The sequence below is a fragment of the Humulus lupulus genome, chromosome 4 (assembly GCF_963169125.1).
Source record: "Humulus lupulus chromosome 4, drHumLupu1.1, whole genome shotgun sequence".
NCBI lineage: Eukaryota > Viridiplantae > Streptophyta > Magnoliopsida > Rosales > Cannabaceae > Humulus > Humulus lupulus.
In genome coordinates this window covers 184264144-184280707 of record NC_084796.1, presented here as the reverse complement: position 1 = coordinate 184280707, position 16564 = coordinate 184264144, and the positions used below count along the sequence as shown (strand labels likewise).

The window sequence follows — 16564 nt, the reverse complement described above, 5'->3', positions numbered from 1 at the left end:
TAAATTTTTTGTTTGTATAAAACTAATATTTATCAAATAACAACACAGTTTTCAAACAATGTCCTAGATTGAAATTTTTATTTATTGAGATCTCGGTCTCTAAATAAATAAAGGAAAATTATTTTTAAGGAGGATTCTAACATCAAGATTGATGAAACCCCTTCTTTTGGAGACGAAATGTAATATTACTAAGCACTGACAATCTTTAATCTTGTTTGATTAAGTTATTTTAAGCTGATTTTTAGCTTTTAGAATTAAAATAAAAATCTAATTTGAAAAGTTATTTTTTAAATTAAAATAATTATCATAATTCATAATTTACTCTGAAAAATTCTTTTCTTATTAATTATACGAACATATTAAAGATAAACTTTCATTAAATTTTTTATTATATATATTATAGTTATACAAAGCGGGTCTTATTGATTATTTATATACAGATGTAAATGATTGTGAGGAGCATGATTGAAATGAAGAAGTTAGTATGGCTGGTTCTGGTGCTGGTGCTGGTTCTGGCACATGCACTCATAGTCATGCCCCCTTTGGGATGATGGATGGTGCAGCAGACAGCAGAGTCTCACTCAGTCCATAGTTGGGACCCAAACCCAACCCCACACTCTGCTACTGCCATGGCCATGGCCCCCCTTTTCTCTTCTGTCCACAACTATATCACGGACGGTCCTATTGATTATCATGCCTCGGAAAGGTAACTTATTTAATTATACCTCTTTTTTTTATCATTACTTTTACTAACATTTTTTGTGTTATTAATTATGGTTTAATCATAGCCTATATATCTAATCTCATAAAGGCATCTGACTTTTCTCTAAAATCTGTTATCTAGTCTACACATATACTATAGAGCTAGCTTTTTTTTATGTATAATATTGGAGTTTGAGCTTTAAAAGTTACTTTCTGACAAACCCCAAGAAAGAAGAAAGAAATTTCTTAAAGCACTACTACTATACTAATATATACTGTTTCTCACAGAGACCATTTATATAAAGACTATGAGTGCTTCTTCTGAGATAGAAAGATAATAATTAAAGAAAGAAGAAGAAGAAAAAAGGTGGTGGCCCATCAAAATCTATGGCTGACCAACTTTGAGGATATGAACGACTCTAGCTAGTATAAAATAAAAGAAAAAAAACAATCATTTTCTCTACAAAAGAAAGAGAAGAAAATATTTATATATATGTAGATTATTCTCTGTCTTTGGCCATCAAACTGTTTTGGTTTTTTCCCATTTTCAAAATCCAAAACAAAACAAGCTAAGGCAAACAAAAAAACACACTTAGCCAGATCTCTCTTTCCACCACCCAAGAAGGTTATTAATAAGTATTTATATAAATATATATTTGGCTATGTATCTTGTGTTTAGACTAAAGAACCTTTTCGAGATTGAACTTTCTTCATTCTCTTACCTGTCGTTTTGGCTTAGAGTTTGAGATATATATTTGAGTGTGAAGAACTAGATACAAACACACACACACACATATTTATATATATACACTAAGCACTTATTATAACACAATATACCAAGAGCTATAGAGCTTTGTTTTCTTTCTCTTGTAGTACTACGTACGGTAAACTCTCTCTATTAGATGCGTATTATGGCTGGTACTGAAGGGTTTTCTTCCAATATTAATGGCTGGTTTGGCACTACTGCTCATCTTCCTCATCATCATAATCAAGAGCCAAACCGTAACCCTACTAGCCCAAAACCAAACCCAACTACTACTACAACTGCTGTTGCCAAGAAGAAGAGAAATCTCCCAGGAACACCAGGCAATAAAATACTCTCTTAATTTTCATTATATACTTAATGATCACATATGTATATATAGTATACTAACTATATATAGATATTCATTACAGATCCAGATGCGGAGGTTGTTGCATTATCTCCAAAGACCCTTATGGCCACACACAGATTCATGTGTGAAATATGCAACAAAGGGTTCCAGAGAGATCAGAACTTGCAGCTTCATAGACGAGGTCACAACCTTCCATGGAAGCTCCGGCAAAGGACTAACAAAGATCAGGTGAAGAAGAAGGTGTACATATGTCCTGAAAAGAGTTGTGTCCACCATGACCCTGGTCGAGCCCTGGGTGACCTTACTGGAATAAAGAAACACTTTAGTCGAAAACATGGTGAGAAGAAGTGGAAGTGTGAAAAGTGTTCGAAAAAATATGCAGTTCAATCTGACTGGAAAGCTCACTCCAAGACTTGTGGTACTAGAGAGTACAAGTGTGATTGTGGAACCCTCTTTTCCAGGTATCTATTTATCTATACATACATATAAATATATATATATTTACAAAATAATTTTGATATATTTTTTTCGCCACACCCTTTCGAGAATTCTCGACATCCTATAAAAATATTCTTAATAACCTATTAGAAATTTTCGACACCTAGAATACTATGGAAAGAAGTTTAAGTATTATTTTGCAAAATAGCATTAAAAGGGTCTGTTTTCAGAATTACGTGTATGTACAAAAATGTACTTATATTCGATTATTGTTTCTTATTATACCAGGAAAGATAGCTTCATTACACATAGAGCGTTTTGTGATGCCCTAGCAGAAGAGAGTGCTAGGCTTACTTCGGTTGTGTCCACCAATCTGAGCTTTGGTAATAGTAATAATAATAATGTTGATGATCACACTAATGCTATTACTACTAGTAGTACTAGTTCAAGTACAACTATAGTTAATATGGACCATTTAACACATGGACTCGGCATCATGAGTGGTCGTACTAGTAGTCATGGTTTTCAGCTTCATCAAGATCATTTCAATCATCATCTCAGCAAGTCAAGATTATCACTTTGGCTTAACCAAGCAAATTCATCATCACATAATAATAACCTTATTAATAATAATCCCATGGATTATATCTATAGTAGCAGTGTGCCAGAGATGATTCAAAATATGGGATCAACTACTAGTACTAGTAATACTACTCTCTTTGGCTCTTGTTCTACTTCTGTGTCAAGTTTGGTTGGATTAAAGGAAGAACCAAATCGAGTACTTAACAACTCTTCATCATCATCAGTATCATCCTCATCATCAAAGCCTATTATTGCTCCAATATCAGCCACAGCTCTTCTCCAAAAAGCAGCTCAAATGGGCTCAACCAGATCATCAAGCAACCCTTCATTTAGTACTACTACTACTACTACTAGCACATCATCACCAGGTGTAGTCATGATCATGAACTCATCTTCTTCATCTTTATTATCTTCTTCAGCTACTCCTAGTAATGTCAATGTGGCCACCAACATGGCTCATCATCATCATCATCATCATGGATACTTGGACGGTTCAAATTTGAGATCATTAGGGAATAACATGTCATTGTCATCATCAAATAATGGCATCGAAAATGGTCTGACCAGGGATTTTCTAGGCTCGGGATCAGGTGGAGAGGTGGAACAAAGGCAATTCTTGTCACATAATTCCTTTGGCTCATCAGCTATGGGATTGAGCCAATTCACTGGCAACCACTGATCGATGCTACTGTATTCATATATATATATATATAAATGTGTATGTGTGTGGAACATATCTAATGATGATGATGATCTTGCGAATGCATGTGAACTCAGTGGGATGAAAAGATCAATATCAGAAGAAGTGAAATGGGAAAAGAGATCTCAGGCTGTGGAAGTAGGCCGGGCCCCCCAAAGAAGCAACATTTGCATATGTCTGAAGTGACAGAACGAAGAGTGAACTACGAGTCATATATTTATATATATATTCATTATTTGTTTTCCTTTGTTGTTATTCTTCGTGTTGTTTAGTCTTTGTCTTTGAATCACTTATCCTTTTCCTCGACGGCATTTTTTTTCCCTCTCTTCTTTAAGTTCGGAAAACTACTTCATGATAACGATAACGTGAGCGTGACATATATTAATTTCAATAAATATATATATAGTTGACCATATGTCAAACTTATATTTTGGGCTACACCCTCCTCAACTTTGGCGGCATTTATGGGTTAAGTTTAATTAGACCATATAATCAAATTGTACTACATATATATATATAGTGCTTAAGACCTTCAACATTTGTAATAATTATTATAGATTAACTTTTACTATAGTTATGATTTCATATTATATGCATCATTGCCTAAATATATATATGTATATACTCTAAATTATGTGGAAGCTCATCATATGAAAATAAAAAGTCAAAAACAGCTCTCATTAATTTTCTTTTAAAAATAATAATGATTACATTGATAATCACACGTAATTAGTAAAAGAACATTATAAACGTGAAATTGAAGTAGGAATTTTTTTTTCATTGAAGTAGTGCTAATAGCTTGTCTCTTTTGCGTTTTGTTTTTATGTTTTTTGTCATTTTAATATTTAATTTACCACCCAACGCATAGTAGTTATTGCTTTATTTAGTATATAAAAATAAATTAACTAAACGCAGTTGATATTTGACTCGTCCCAATTCTCATTCATATATATTTGACAAAAGTAATTATTTCAGTAGGTTAATTATTTCCCAACAGCTCTTTTACTTAATTATTTAAAATAGATCACTAAAATCTCACTTTCTTAATTTTACATCAAAATTTTACATACACCAGCTTCTATATATTTCTTTACATTAAATATTATATTCTTAAATATTTTTATTAATTAAAATAATAAAAAAACTAATAAATTTAAAAAGAGAAAGAAAGAAAGAAAAGTGAACAAAAAAATAAAAAATAAATGTTTAAATGAGCTCTTAAAAATCTATAAATATAAAGAAGAATATAAATAATATAAAAAAAACTTCATTTTAGACAATTAGTTTAAAAGAGCTGCTAGAAGGTAATTTTAACAATTTTTTACTCAAAGTTTAAAGGCAAAGTAATTCAGATATGTATATAAAAATATGTTATTAAACAATATATAATCGAAGTACTTGCACTATACATTTACAATGTATATTAAACTCTAAATGAAATATTAAACTCTAGCGAAAATAATTGAAATATTGAACGTTTTTTAATTAGGAAACATTTATTTTTATTTATATATATAACTCACGACGAAAATGAGCTCTTGTTAACTTAGATATTTGTTAATATATATAAAAGATTAATGATATATGATTTTAACCAGTCAAATTTATTTAAAATAAAATTTATTATATTAAAATACTTATTTGCTGATGTGTAATGGTTTGTCTATGCTCAAATATTATCAATCATAGATAAGAATAAACTCGTTGAGTAATAATACGTCTACATAATATATATACCAAATATTGTACACAAACATGTTATTTAAAATAATGAGTTCTACTTTAAATAACAATGTCATGTTATTGCACTCTGTGCAATGTATTGTTACATATTTTGTATGTTGTGTACACATATCATCATTATTAATTTTTTTTTACTTATTAATTAATAACTCCAAATACAAAAATAAAGAAGAAATACGTAATATAAACAAATCAATTAAGAGAGAATGTCTTGGACTTTTAATTGAGACTTATAAATGGGGTTCATTGAAAGCTGCATTAGCGGTTGCGAGGGGTTGAAAAATATATAATATATATACTAATACCAATAGATTTTTATTTGGTCCCGTTGCTCGTCCTATGTGTTTTGCTAAATGATAAATTAGATTTTTTGTTTTACAAAATGGATTAAAATAATAACTTATAACAAATTTTGGTAAAAACAAACTCAAATATAATATTTCATTCTTAGCTTCTCGACCACTTTCTTCACTTTTCTGAACTCATCGCATCACTAACGAGCAAAGAATTGATCTTATAATTAAAAATATTTTAACCAAAATCTGATCTAGGGTACTCATTTGATCCATTTTGTAAAACACAGGGTCCGAATTATCATTTAACAGAATACAAAAGTCGATTGCGTATTCAGAAAAAACACAGGGCCAAAATGATATTTTCCCTTAAATCTACCAAGAAAAAATTAGTTTTTGACTTTTCCATGTTATATATGCTTATAAAGCCCTAATTTTAGGGAAGATGAAGTGGGTCTTTGAGAACCATATCGAAACTTTAACATTATCCTTGGATAAAGAAATTGCTTGGTCTATATATGGAGAATTGAAATCCATATACTAAAATAATATACACCATATATATGATATATCTATATCTCTCCTAGTCCTTTGAGAGGTTAAACCTAAGTTTATAATCTATATATATAAATATATATATTATATGAACTTTCTCGTGTAAATTTACACAACCATATATTTAAAGAGTTTAACATTTTTATTGGTACCTGTCACAACCAGCTTTTTGAGACTTGGGCACTTTGGACTTTGAACTATTATAGAATAGTTTATGATATCTTGATACTAAATCATACAATTCTAAAAGGAAATTTGAGAAATGATGCATTAAATGGGGTCCTTTAAAAAAATTATTCTAGCCTATGTGAACATAACTATTTTATGCTAGTATTTTCATTGTTTCCTAAAATGCCCCTAACATATGAAATAGGACCCTCACCCAAGTTTCCCCTTTCTCTTTCACGTCCAAGCTCACCCTCACCCAAGTTCTCCCTTCTTCTAATTCTAAGATCTAAATAAAAAATAAATAAATAAGGCAGCCACCAAGATTGAATTGATCTGGTCGATCTTTTGAGGTTGTGTTTTGGGGAAGTTTGAATCCTATCCAGGAAAAACAACACTGGTTTTCGGATCTAGAGACAAAAAAATTATGGGTAAGTATATTTTTTGTAAATGCAGTGATTAAACTTGTTTATTTACATTGCTTTAACTATTTCGAACAGATCTGTGTCTGCATTTTGGATTTTTTTTACTGTTTCACGGTTGGATTAGAACTGATTTTTTCTGGGGTTTTTTCGGAGTTCTTTGTCTGCCTCGATAAGTTTCGATGAAACTCGACATGCATCGATGATCCTCAATGTACCTCGACATGCCTCAATGTAGGTTAGGAATGGACTACCTTGATTAGTCTTGATTGTCCTCGATGGACCTCGATAGGGACCTGAAGTGTCCTATAGATGACCACCTCGATTAACCTCGATTGTAACGTCCCAAATTTGCTAATAAGGCTTAGCGCATTGATTAGCGTCCCGGGAGGGCATAAATGGATTTATATATGGAATTAATTGAATATATGTGTGACTATGTGAAATATATGAGTTATATTAAGATATAACTATTAATGCATGCTTATGTATATTAAATGTGATTGTGGGCCCGTTTTTGTGGAAAATGGCATTTTCGTAATCTTGACTTGTTAAGGGTATAATTGTAAATATATGTATTATGTGATTGAGACCACACTATTATGTGGATATATTCGCGATAACTAGCTTAGGTCGATCCATTAGAGAAATTTGGCAGAAAAGTTACAACGGGGACTTATACCCGGCTCAGGGTGAGCCAATGGGTATTTTGGAAATTAAAGGAATATGAGCTATATTTGGGGAAAATAATTATGAGTGGAAGACTAGCGAATTAAATTGAGACTTTGAGGTATAATTTGAGGTTTAGTGGCAAAATGACTGATTTTCCCTTGGGGGATGCTTTGAATAGGATTATAGAGTAAGGGTATTATGATCATTTGACCTATACACTAGAGCAATGGACAACAGCTCTTGGGAACACACTTGCACGTTTTTTTTTCCTTTTCTTTGGTTCTCTCTTGAAGTGCTTTAGGGTGTTAAGGAAGAAGTCTTGAGTTTGAGAAGAATTGTGGAGATTTTAGGAAGCTTGAAGAGAAATTGAGCACTAAGGAAGGGTTCGACAATAGCTAGGACCTGTTTCATTCATTGGAAATCACGGATTTCACCCCTAAGGTAAATTATGTTGCTGTTCTTCACTTATGTTCATGTATTCTTAAGTTAATTGGGGGTTTGGGTTTAATTTTAGGAAAATTAGGGTGCTAGGCTGTGTAAGTGTGTATATTGATGGTGGGAGTGTGTTTGTAACGTTGTGTAAGCTTCGAAATTGGGTTACAAACCAGGGTATTGGATTGAGTTGTTGGATTATGAGCTGAAAGTTTGAGTTTGAAACTCAAACCTATGAATTTTGATTTTAGATTGTGTTTAATGTTTTTAATGATGCTATGTTGGTGTTTTGATGTTGTAGTATTGGCTTGTGGGTTGTTTTGTGGCCAAAAACCTATTGGAGAGTCATTTTTGGGTCGATTTTATGGGTCAGGTATGCAGGGGATTGTGGTTTTTGGTTTTGGGGAAGAAAACTAAATTTCTGGGTAATTTTTGGGTTTCTAGTGACCTAGTGTGACCGCGCTAGGTTGTGGTGCGACCATGCTAGTGTCCCAGAAACCACAAAATTTTGGTTTGGGTTGGGGTACCGAGTCTAGGGGTGCGACCGCGGTGGGCTAAGATGCGACCGCGCCAGTACCCCAGAAAGCCCAAATTTTCTATAGGCGTAATCACGCCAGGGGTAGGTGCGACTGCGCCAGGTGCCCCAAAATATGGTTTTGCTGATTTTAGGATTAAGGTTTGGGAAGTTCGAGAATCCATTTGGTGCCCCACTTGGGGGCTCGAAGGACGTTTCTAACATCCCAGCAACTGGGAATAGTAAGCTTAAGAATAGGGTCTAGGGTGAGGCTTGGGATTTGAAGTTAATCCCGAATGAGAGTATGTTTATGTTATGACTAGATTATCGCAAGGCTAGGGATTAGGATTGTACTTGAGGTCGTATTTTCTATCTCACAGAACTCGAGGTAAGGAAATTGCACCCTAGTTGTGGTTAGGGCACATGTCCTGTTAATAAATGTGACTGACTGTATTTGCGATTATCTGGCTAGGCATGCTTGTATATGCTACATTTGATTGTATGTAATGCAATTTATATGCTTGATTATATCTAATCTGAACGCTCGACCTAAGGGCATCGAGGACGACAACAAGCATGCGGAACGCAGGCCATTGGGCTATGGCAACCTGGGAGTGCAATATGCACTTGGTTTGCCCGAACACCACTTAAATAATAAGAAATGTAGAATGCACTTGTCTAATTCATTGATTGTTAAATTGGATTATGTGTTTGTTTGAGTAGACCGTTATTGCTAAGTTTGTTATTTTTATTCTATTACTTATTGAATCTATTGATTTAAGTTTTCTTGCTCACCCTTGGCTCACAGGTGCTATGTGGTGTAGGTAAGGGAAAGGGAAAGCTAGACCAGCGTGTACATTTGCAGCTACCCCCCCTGGGTAGGGGGTCAGGCCGACTACTCCTAGGCCCTTGGGCCTGCTTAGGCCGACCACCCCTAGGGGTTTTAGGCTTGATTGAATTCCCTAGTCCTAGACCAATCTTTTTTGCCCGTCGGTCTTTCTCAATACTTTGTCGTTTTTCCCTGACTTGTGATGTCATGTGTCACATTCTCATTCGCCACGTCATCCTCGTATTTTTTAGGGATAGCATTTGCCTCCCAAGTTTATTGTAATGTACTCAACATTACGGTAAACTTGATCCAGGCCCGAGAAACATACTATAGCAGTACTTAGTCAAGTCCCTCGGGACATTACATAGTACTTTTTTTTTACTATCAATACTTTTCTCGGTACGAATTTTTCAGGGACAATTAGTAATTCCTAAAAATAATTAGGTTTTTCAAGGAAAATTAATTTCCTAAAAATCTAATATATTTTTTAAGGAGATCCTAAAAGTATAACATATTTTTCAAGGAGTTTTAAAGTCCTAAAAATATAATATATTTTTCAAGGATATTAATTCCTAAAAATAAAAAATATTTTTCAAGGAATTTTAATTCGTCAAAATATAAGATAGTTTTTTAAGGAATTTGATTTCCTAAAAATATAAATATTTTTCAAGGAATTTAATTTTAACCATATCAAATATTTTTCAAGGAAGTTTGAATTCCTAAAAATATCTTGTGTGCTTGAGAGGATATAAGTAGATCCTCTCTTCTCATTTTGCTCTATGTGCCACTTCCAAGTAAAATCCAAGCCTGATTTCTCCAGATCCTTCTCAAACTCAGATCTTTGGTAAGTACTTTCTTCTAATCCTCACATCATTTAATTTAAATGTGCTTATATTCATAAGAAACACTTTGTATTTTTGAGGAATTTTTGTCTGAATCTTCTTGCTTTGTTGTATCCTGATAAAAAATAATTGACCTACTTGAATCAATATTTCTCTGTAAAATTCCTTAGTTTGGGCGATTTCCATGGTTATAAACCCCAGACTGGACAATTTCCAGGGATGCAAGACCCTAGGCCGACCACTCAATAGTCCTGGCAATTTCTGGGACTCCAAACCTAGTGCCTGTGATTTCCAGGGATAGGCCCAGGTTTGGGCCGAGCACCTCCTTGGCACCCAATCATGGGTCGAGTACCTCCTGCTTCTCCTTGTGAAATTTCCAGGTATAGGAACAGGTTTGGGCCGATCACCTTCAAAGTTTCCAACCTTTGCCTTAGGCGATTTCCAGCCTTAGGAACAATGCTTGGGCCGAGTACCTCCAAGGCTCCTAATCCTTTCCTTAAGGCGATTTCTAGGCTTAGGTACAGTGTTTGGGCGGAGCACCTCCAGGGCTCCCCTTGTGCGATTTCCAGGTCTAGGAATAGGGTTAGGCCAACCACCCCTATAGCTTCATGGGTTGAGCACTTCCCTTCCCTTGCCTTAGGCGATTTCCAAACCTAGAATTAGGGCTAGGTCGACCACCCGTAGAGCTTCATAGGCCGAGTACTCCTTTTCCTTCCCTTAGGCGATTTCTGGGCCTATAATTAGGGCTAGGCTGACCATCTTAGGGGTTCATGGGCCAAGTACTCCCCCTTTCCTTCCTTTAGGCAATTTCAAGCCTAGAATTAGAGCTAGGCCAACCACCTTAGGGGTTCATGAACATGCCCCGAGATGTTGGCTTCATTATGCTCATTTACTAACTTTAATCTTTATTTTTCTTCTGTTGCAGATGTCCTACTCCTCTTCATCAGACAAGTCAGTCAGTGAGTATACTCCCCAAGAGTTCTTGGAAAGGTTGAAAAGGATTCTCCCTCATTCCGCTTTATACTTATTTAGTGAGGAAGATTTCTTAAAGAGGTATTGTCCAATGGCGAGAGTGAAACAGAAAACTCAACAACCTTCTGAAGATGATCCTCAGATTGCCAAGCATATCACTTAGGGCTCCTCGTCGGGCTCTTCTCAGCATAGTACACCCCACGACTCCCAAGGCACCCAAGGTACACCTCAGAAGGGTCATTCTTCTCACCGGGATAGGTCAGGTCAGCGAGAACCATTGTAACACCCTTCACACCGAGATACTAGTCGGGTTTCCCATCAATCTTCTTCTCGGCAAGATTATACCGAGGGCTCTCGTCGTCATACTACTTATCCTCAGGAGCATCCCATTCACAGATCCATCCTAAGGTGGTTCACCCTCCTTCCAAGAGCAAGATAGTCTCACTAGCTGAGCAGCAGAAGAAGAGACTACAAAAGGAGTTCCATTTATCAGATTCTGGGGCCACCTTCGCCAGTGAGATCATATGGAAATCGTTTGAGAAGCCTCGCCCTTCTGATTATGAGGTTTTTTGGTTCAAGGCGTCGGCCTCTGACATGACTGAAGAGAAGGTAAAAAACTTGAGGAACACCTTTGACCTCTCCAGCGTGTCCATCACTATCCCTAGTCCAGATGACAGAGCTGAGGACCCCACACTGCAAGAAAAAATGTTTTTAATAACACCGAAAATGTGTTATCAAAACATACCATAACACTTTTTGATGTGTTAAGACCGACTATGTTATCGTAGGTCTGGGTACTTTACATAACACTTTATCAATGTTATACAGATGTGTTATTATGCTGTCAACAATAACACACTTTCTGTGTTATTTTAATATATAGATAAGTGTTTAATTATGTTATTTATAGTCGATTATATAACACATTTCAATACTTATAAATTTGTGTTATACTACACTTTAGTATAACATTTTTTGTGTGTTATACTACACTTTAGTATAACACATTTTTTGTGTTATACTATAGTTTAGTATAACACATTTTTTTGTTATACTACACTTTAGTATAACACATTATTTGTATTATACTACACTTTAGTATAACACATGTGTTATATTAGCTTAGAGAAATATAATCTTTTTTTACTTACACAAAACTAGGAAAACAAATATGAAAGTTGAAGCCAAATAAGGTAACATAAATAGATTTTTATTAATTACTCAAATGTAATTATAATATTTAGTCTACTAGTCTAGGCTTAAGAAATCATATTACAACATAATTTATGCCCAATTCAGATTCCTTTATCACTAAATACAAAACAAGAAATGTATACAAAAATTAGTGAAATACATTCTTCCATTCTAAAGGTCTCAACTACAAATGTTGTCAAGAATTGCTCCAAAGAAATCATCTCAATATACCTGCACATTGTAAAAAAAAATTCCTTTTATTATTAAGAGCATAAGACTTAAGCTAGTTTCCACCTGTAAGCATATAAAGTTTAAATTAAATTTGTACTAACTCCAAAACTTAACAAAACAGCAAGGTATAGCAAGATGTACTACCATGCAAAACAATGACTGAAGCAACAAAACATGCAACTTAAAACAAGGCTTGTGAAATGTATCAAGATAACAAATATATCTATAAGAGCAACACAGACAAACATCAACATTTAGAAATGGTCAGAGAGAGAGAGAGAGAATGAAAAAAAGGACCTATAACAACTGTTATGCTTGCAGTGATCACTACTAAGATAACAAAATGAATTAAAAAAAATCTGAAGCTTGAGAAGATGAGATTTTCAGATAACCAATACTAGACTAGTTAGAATTTCACATCCATTACTGGAGGAAGAAACCTAAATAATTAAATAATTAACAAGAAACTAAGATATACCATAAACAACATCACACAGGCATTATTTGAAGAAAAAATTGCTCATGAAACATTACCCATGGCTGGCTATAACAACAGGCATATTCATATAACAACAGAAGAAAAAGAAATCCCAGACCAGATGCAATATTCATATATTTCATAAAATTATGCATAAAACAATATGAATCTACTTTCTCTAGTATAAGTATAGCTGTAATATCACAAAGATATCTTTCAAGTATAGCTGTAACAAATGACTCTGTACATGAATATTAATGCTTTCTTTAGTTTCTTCTTCTTTAGACTATAAGTATCTAACTTTAAAATGTTTCTATATCTTGGTTCCCATAGGTATCATGTCCAGCTAGTAGAGAGAAATGTTTGCTCTTCTAATGAGTTAGCCATTTACTAAAGATTATCTAAGTTAATTCTGTTTGATCATCCAGAAATAGTCTTGTACATTTTTGTGACAGTAGAGTATAAATGTTTTTTTGTTTTATTCAACCTTTTTCAGTTTGTTTAATGAGAAAGGACAATAGTTATTATTACAGCTTCTGGATAGTTAAAAGCCTCACCTTCTTTGGTACTAGTCAAGCACAAAATAATGACAGAGTAAAGAAATTTTTGAACTTTTCTATCCTAAAGTTTACAGTATATGAACTAGTTACCCATTGGAATAAAATTAGTGCAAGTAAAATATATCAGAGAGAACATAGTTACCAATGTCTCTTTTATTCCACAGCTAAACTCTCAACAGAAATTTAAAAGAATAAATGACAAACACGAGATCACTTCACATGAGTATATGTAGAAATCATAAGCTTAGATATGACCACGAACTATGACTTTAGATTATTAAGAAAACATGTAAACAAAACCAGAGAACTATATATATGATATTAGAATGTCAAACTAGGAATGCATAGCAAGAGAAGGGAAGCTTATAGATTACCCCTAACAATGTGACCAAGATACGAGCTCCACTACATCCTAATGGGTGTCCCAATGATACAGCCCCACCATGTACGTTAAGGCTTTCCTGAGATATTTGGAAATTAGAAGAGTAAAAAAATGTAGATAAGGATAGTGACAAAATAGAGCAAAGCTGAAATGCATTGTGGACAGATGAATAACTATACAAATTGCAGAAAATGGAAGAGTGATCACATTTAAAATAGCATACATTTCAGACTTAAGAGTAAATCAACTTGAAAGAAATCATCTAGTTTTCTCCAAACTCACAGGATTAAGACCAAGCAACTTTTGATTGGCTAGAGCTACAACCTAGAGAGAAGAAGGACAAATATAAATGAATGAAAAAAAATGCTTACTAAATCAGGAACAATATAGGGATTACAAGTACTAAAATCTTACAAAAAACGCTTCATTTATTTCATAGTAATCAATCTGAGAAGCATCTAAACCAGCATTTGAAATAGCTTTTGGTATCACAAGGGCTGGAGCAGTTGTAAAGAATTCAAGTGCCTGCAAAGATAATCTTCTTTGAGCTATGTTTCAGCAACAGTAAAATAGAACTAGGAAGCCAATTCATTGGAGTACCTCAGCTGCATCAGCATTGCCCTTAATCTTTGCTATTACTTGCAATCCAAGTTGAAGTGCCTTCTCTCCACTCACTTATATGTCCACAAAGACTAATCAACCACTATCAAAAAGAAATAACCACACGTATGCATGAGATAAGGCTAAGAATTCAAATCATCAGTTCCCAACTATAATCATGAATAATGTCATGTTATTATGAAGCAAATAAACTATTCCCTAAGTGAAAAGAATACATATTGTTTATGATTCAGCCATATAAGTCATCTTTTGCAAAATTACTTCTTGTGTAATGAAGCCAATAGATAGATGACACACCATCTCTCCCACAACGCCCACTTTCGTTGGAGTAGCATTCTAGACTCTTGGGAGACCATAGTGTAATGGTTGTCCAATGTCCGACATATCTATTCCTATACCAAAAGCAATAGTAATGACAATGAAATTTAGTTCATCTCTTATAATTAAAAAGAGATGAGGAAATGAAAAAATGGGAATAGTTATGTCAGATAAACATCATGGCAATCCTATGGTAATGAAAGAATAGAAGCATCCAATTCCCAACAAGTGTAATAATGAGATGAGAACAATGAAAGCTTGAAGGATGCTACACAAATATATATATATATATATATATATATATCAAAGGAAAGATGGAACCTATGGGACTCAGCACGAGCTATATTATTTCGTTTGTCCATGATAAATTTCAGCCTTAATGCCCACATCCTGAAATTTTAAGAATAAACATGGTGAATAGAAAGAACAAAACAAAGTTAATGATTTGAAAATACAATTAAGAACATCATAAATCTTACAAACAACCTTCAAAATTTTGAAGACAAATCATGATTAGCATATAGTAGTTTTGCCAATAAAAAAAGATACATACAACATGTGGCAGATGAAAAATCCTATCTCATAAAAAAGTAGAGGCATATATTTGATAAGCACTTTACAACCTCACCACCACACCAAAATAGCAGCTAGAAAGCCTTCACACACGCAAGCATATTACATTCACATATATGTACGTACATCTCCTGTACTCTCGTTACAAGAACTCTTTGCGTAGTCCCCATTTCTTGCTTTTTACCAGCACACCTCGGACACATAGGGAAACAAATATTGAAAACTGGTGTAACCATATAACCAAAAACAACCCAAAAAATGCTTGATTAATTGTGAAGATTTATAGCTAAGCTTACATTTTTTTTTCTTTCTCTGGCTTCTTCATACCTACTAAAGCTTTTATCCATTTTCCTTGAAGCACCCATTTCCCTGGAGCACCCATTTTTGCATAAAAAAACAACATCGTACTTCTAGTTTGAACATTAATACTCATAAAAATCAAAGCTTTTACTCTAAAATAATTAACCTACAAGAAAACAAAAGTTTTTAAAAATCAAAATATGTCAAAGAACAAAAAAGTTTAAAGAGAGAGAAAGAGGCGTAGGTATTGCCTTTATTCCATTGACTACAAATTTATAATGCTAATAATTTTTTTTTTAAATCTATGGGATAATGAATTTTATGGGACAAATAAGATTCAAGCAAAGAACAGTCTATTATATAATTTAGTGTGAAATACTTACATCTAATGGAAATGTTGAAGGGAGTAACAGAGGAGAAGAAATAATGGCTCCAAATGTCTCGACTGGTGTGACGACATTATATGGATAGACTTGATGGTGCATACATATCGACTAAAACAATAGGATGAGGATTTGCTTGGCTTTAGTCCCTATGTGGCCATCTCATGACCAATCCTGGAATCCCATTTCCTTAAAATGAGAAACCAATCTTTGCTGTGGAGTTGTGAGAGAGCAGAGGTATTAAGGAACCCTAAGGATTTAGACAGAGGCGAGGGATGTGAGAGAGAGAAAGAGAGAGAGAGAAAGAGGGAGAGTTAAGTGAAAAAAACACTAGGAAAAAGAGAGAAAAAATATAATTAAAAATGATGGCGGTAAAAAATTAAGTGGCACCCACTTAAATTTTTTATTTGAAACTATAATACTTTTTCAATAGTATTAGATTTTAGTGTTGTGGTAGGCCTCTTTTGTTGTAGTGCCACTCTAGGTATGTGCGCTTGGACACGTTCTGCCATTAGGTCTGGGGCCCTACTTCCTCTTCATCCGTACTT

The 16564-nt window shown here is 34.0% G+C and overlaps 1 protein-coding gene and 1 long non-coding RNA gene across 8 annotated transcripts; one reads left to right on the top strand and one right to left on the bottom strand.

Moving 5' to 3' along the window:
* The first annotated feature begins 1073 nt into the window (after positions 1 to 1073).
* Positions 1074 to 3975, top strand: LOC133831018 (zinc finger protein BALDIBIS). Its single transcript, XM_062261176.1, has 3 exons — positions 1074 to 1788; positions 1879 to 2278; positions 2544 to 3975. Exons 1-3 carry the CDS (start codon positions 1605 to 1607, stop codon positions 3514 to 3516), a joined length of 1557 nt encoding a protein of 518 aa, XP_062117160.1. The 5' UTR covers positions 1074 to 1604; the 3' UTR covers positions 3517 to 3975.
* Positions 3976 to 12173: 8198 nt separating this feature from the next.
* Positions 12174 to 16323, bottom strand: LOC133831017 (uncharacterized). Of its 7 annotated transcripts, none has more exons than XR_009892350.1 (9): positions 16017 to 16323; positions 15460 to 15799; positions 15082 to 15150; positions 14740 to 14834; positions 14422 to 14524; positions 14236 to 14346; positions 14104 to 14145; positions 13814 to 13900; positions 12174 to 12401 (listed from the first exon to the last, which is right to left on the bottom strand). It is a non-coding gene; the product is annotated as an uncharacterized LOC133831017 (long non-coding RNA). The 7 variants fall into 7 exon arrangements; XR_009892349.1 differs by having other exon boundaries at positions 15384 to 15702; XR_009892351.1 differs by having other exon boundaries at positions 15389 to 15702.
* Positions 16324 to 16564: the final 241 nt, after the last annotated feature.

Bases quoted from the DNA above. Each gene is read 5' to 3' on its own strand.
- LOC133831018 (XM_062261176.1), top strand. From the start codon at position 1,605: ATGCGTATTATGGCTGGTACTGAAGGGTTTTCTTCCAATATTAATGGC. The intron at 1,789-1,878 runs GCAATAAAATAC...TATTCATTACAG, and splicing joins AAATCTCCCAGGAACACCAG to ATCCAGATGCGGAGGTTGTT. The intron at 2,279-2,543 runs GTATCTATTTAT...TTATTATACCAG, and splicing joins TGTGGAACCCTCTTTTCCAG to GAAAGATAGCTTCATTACAC.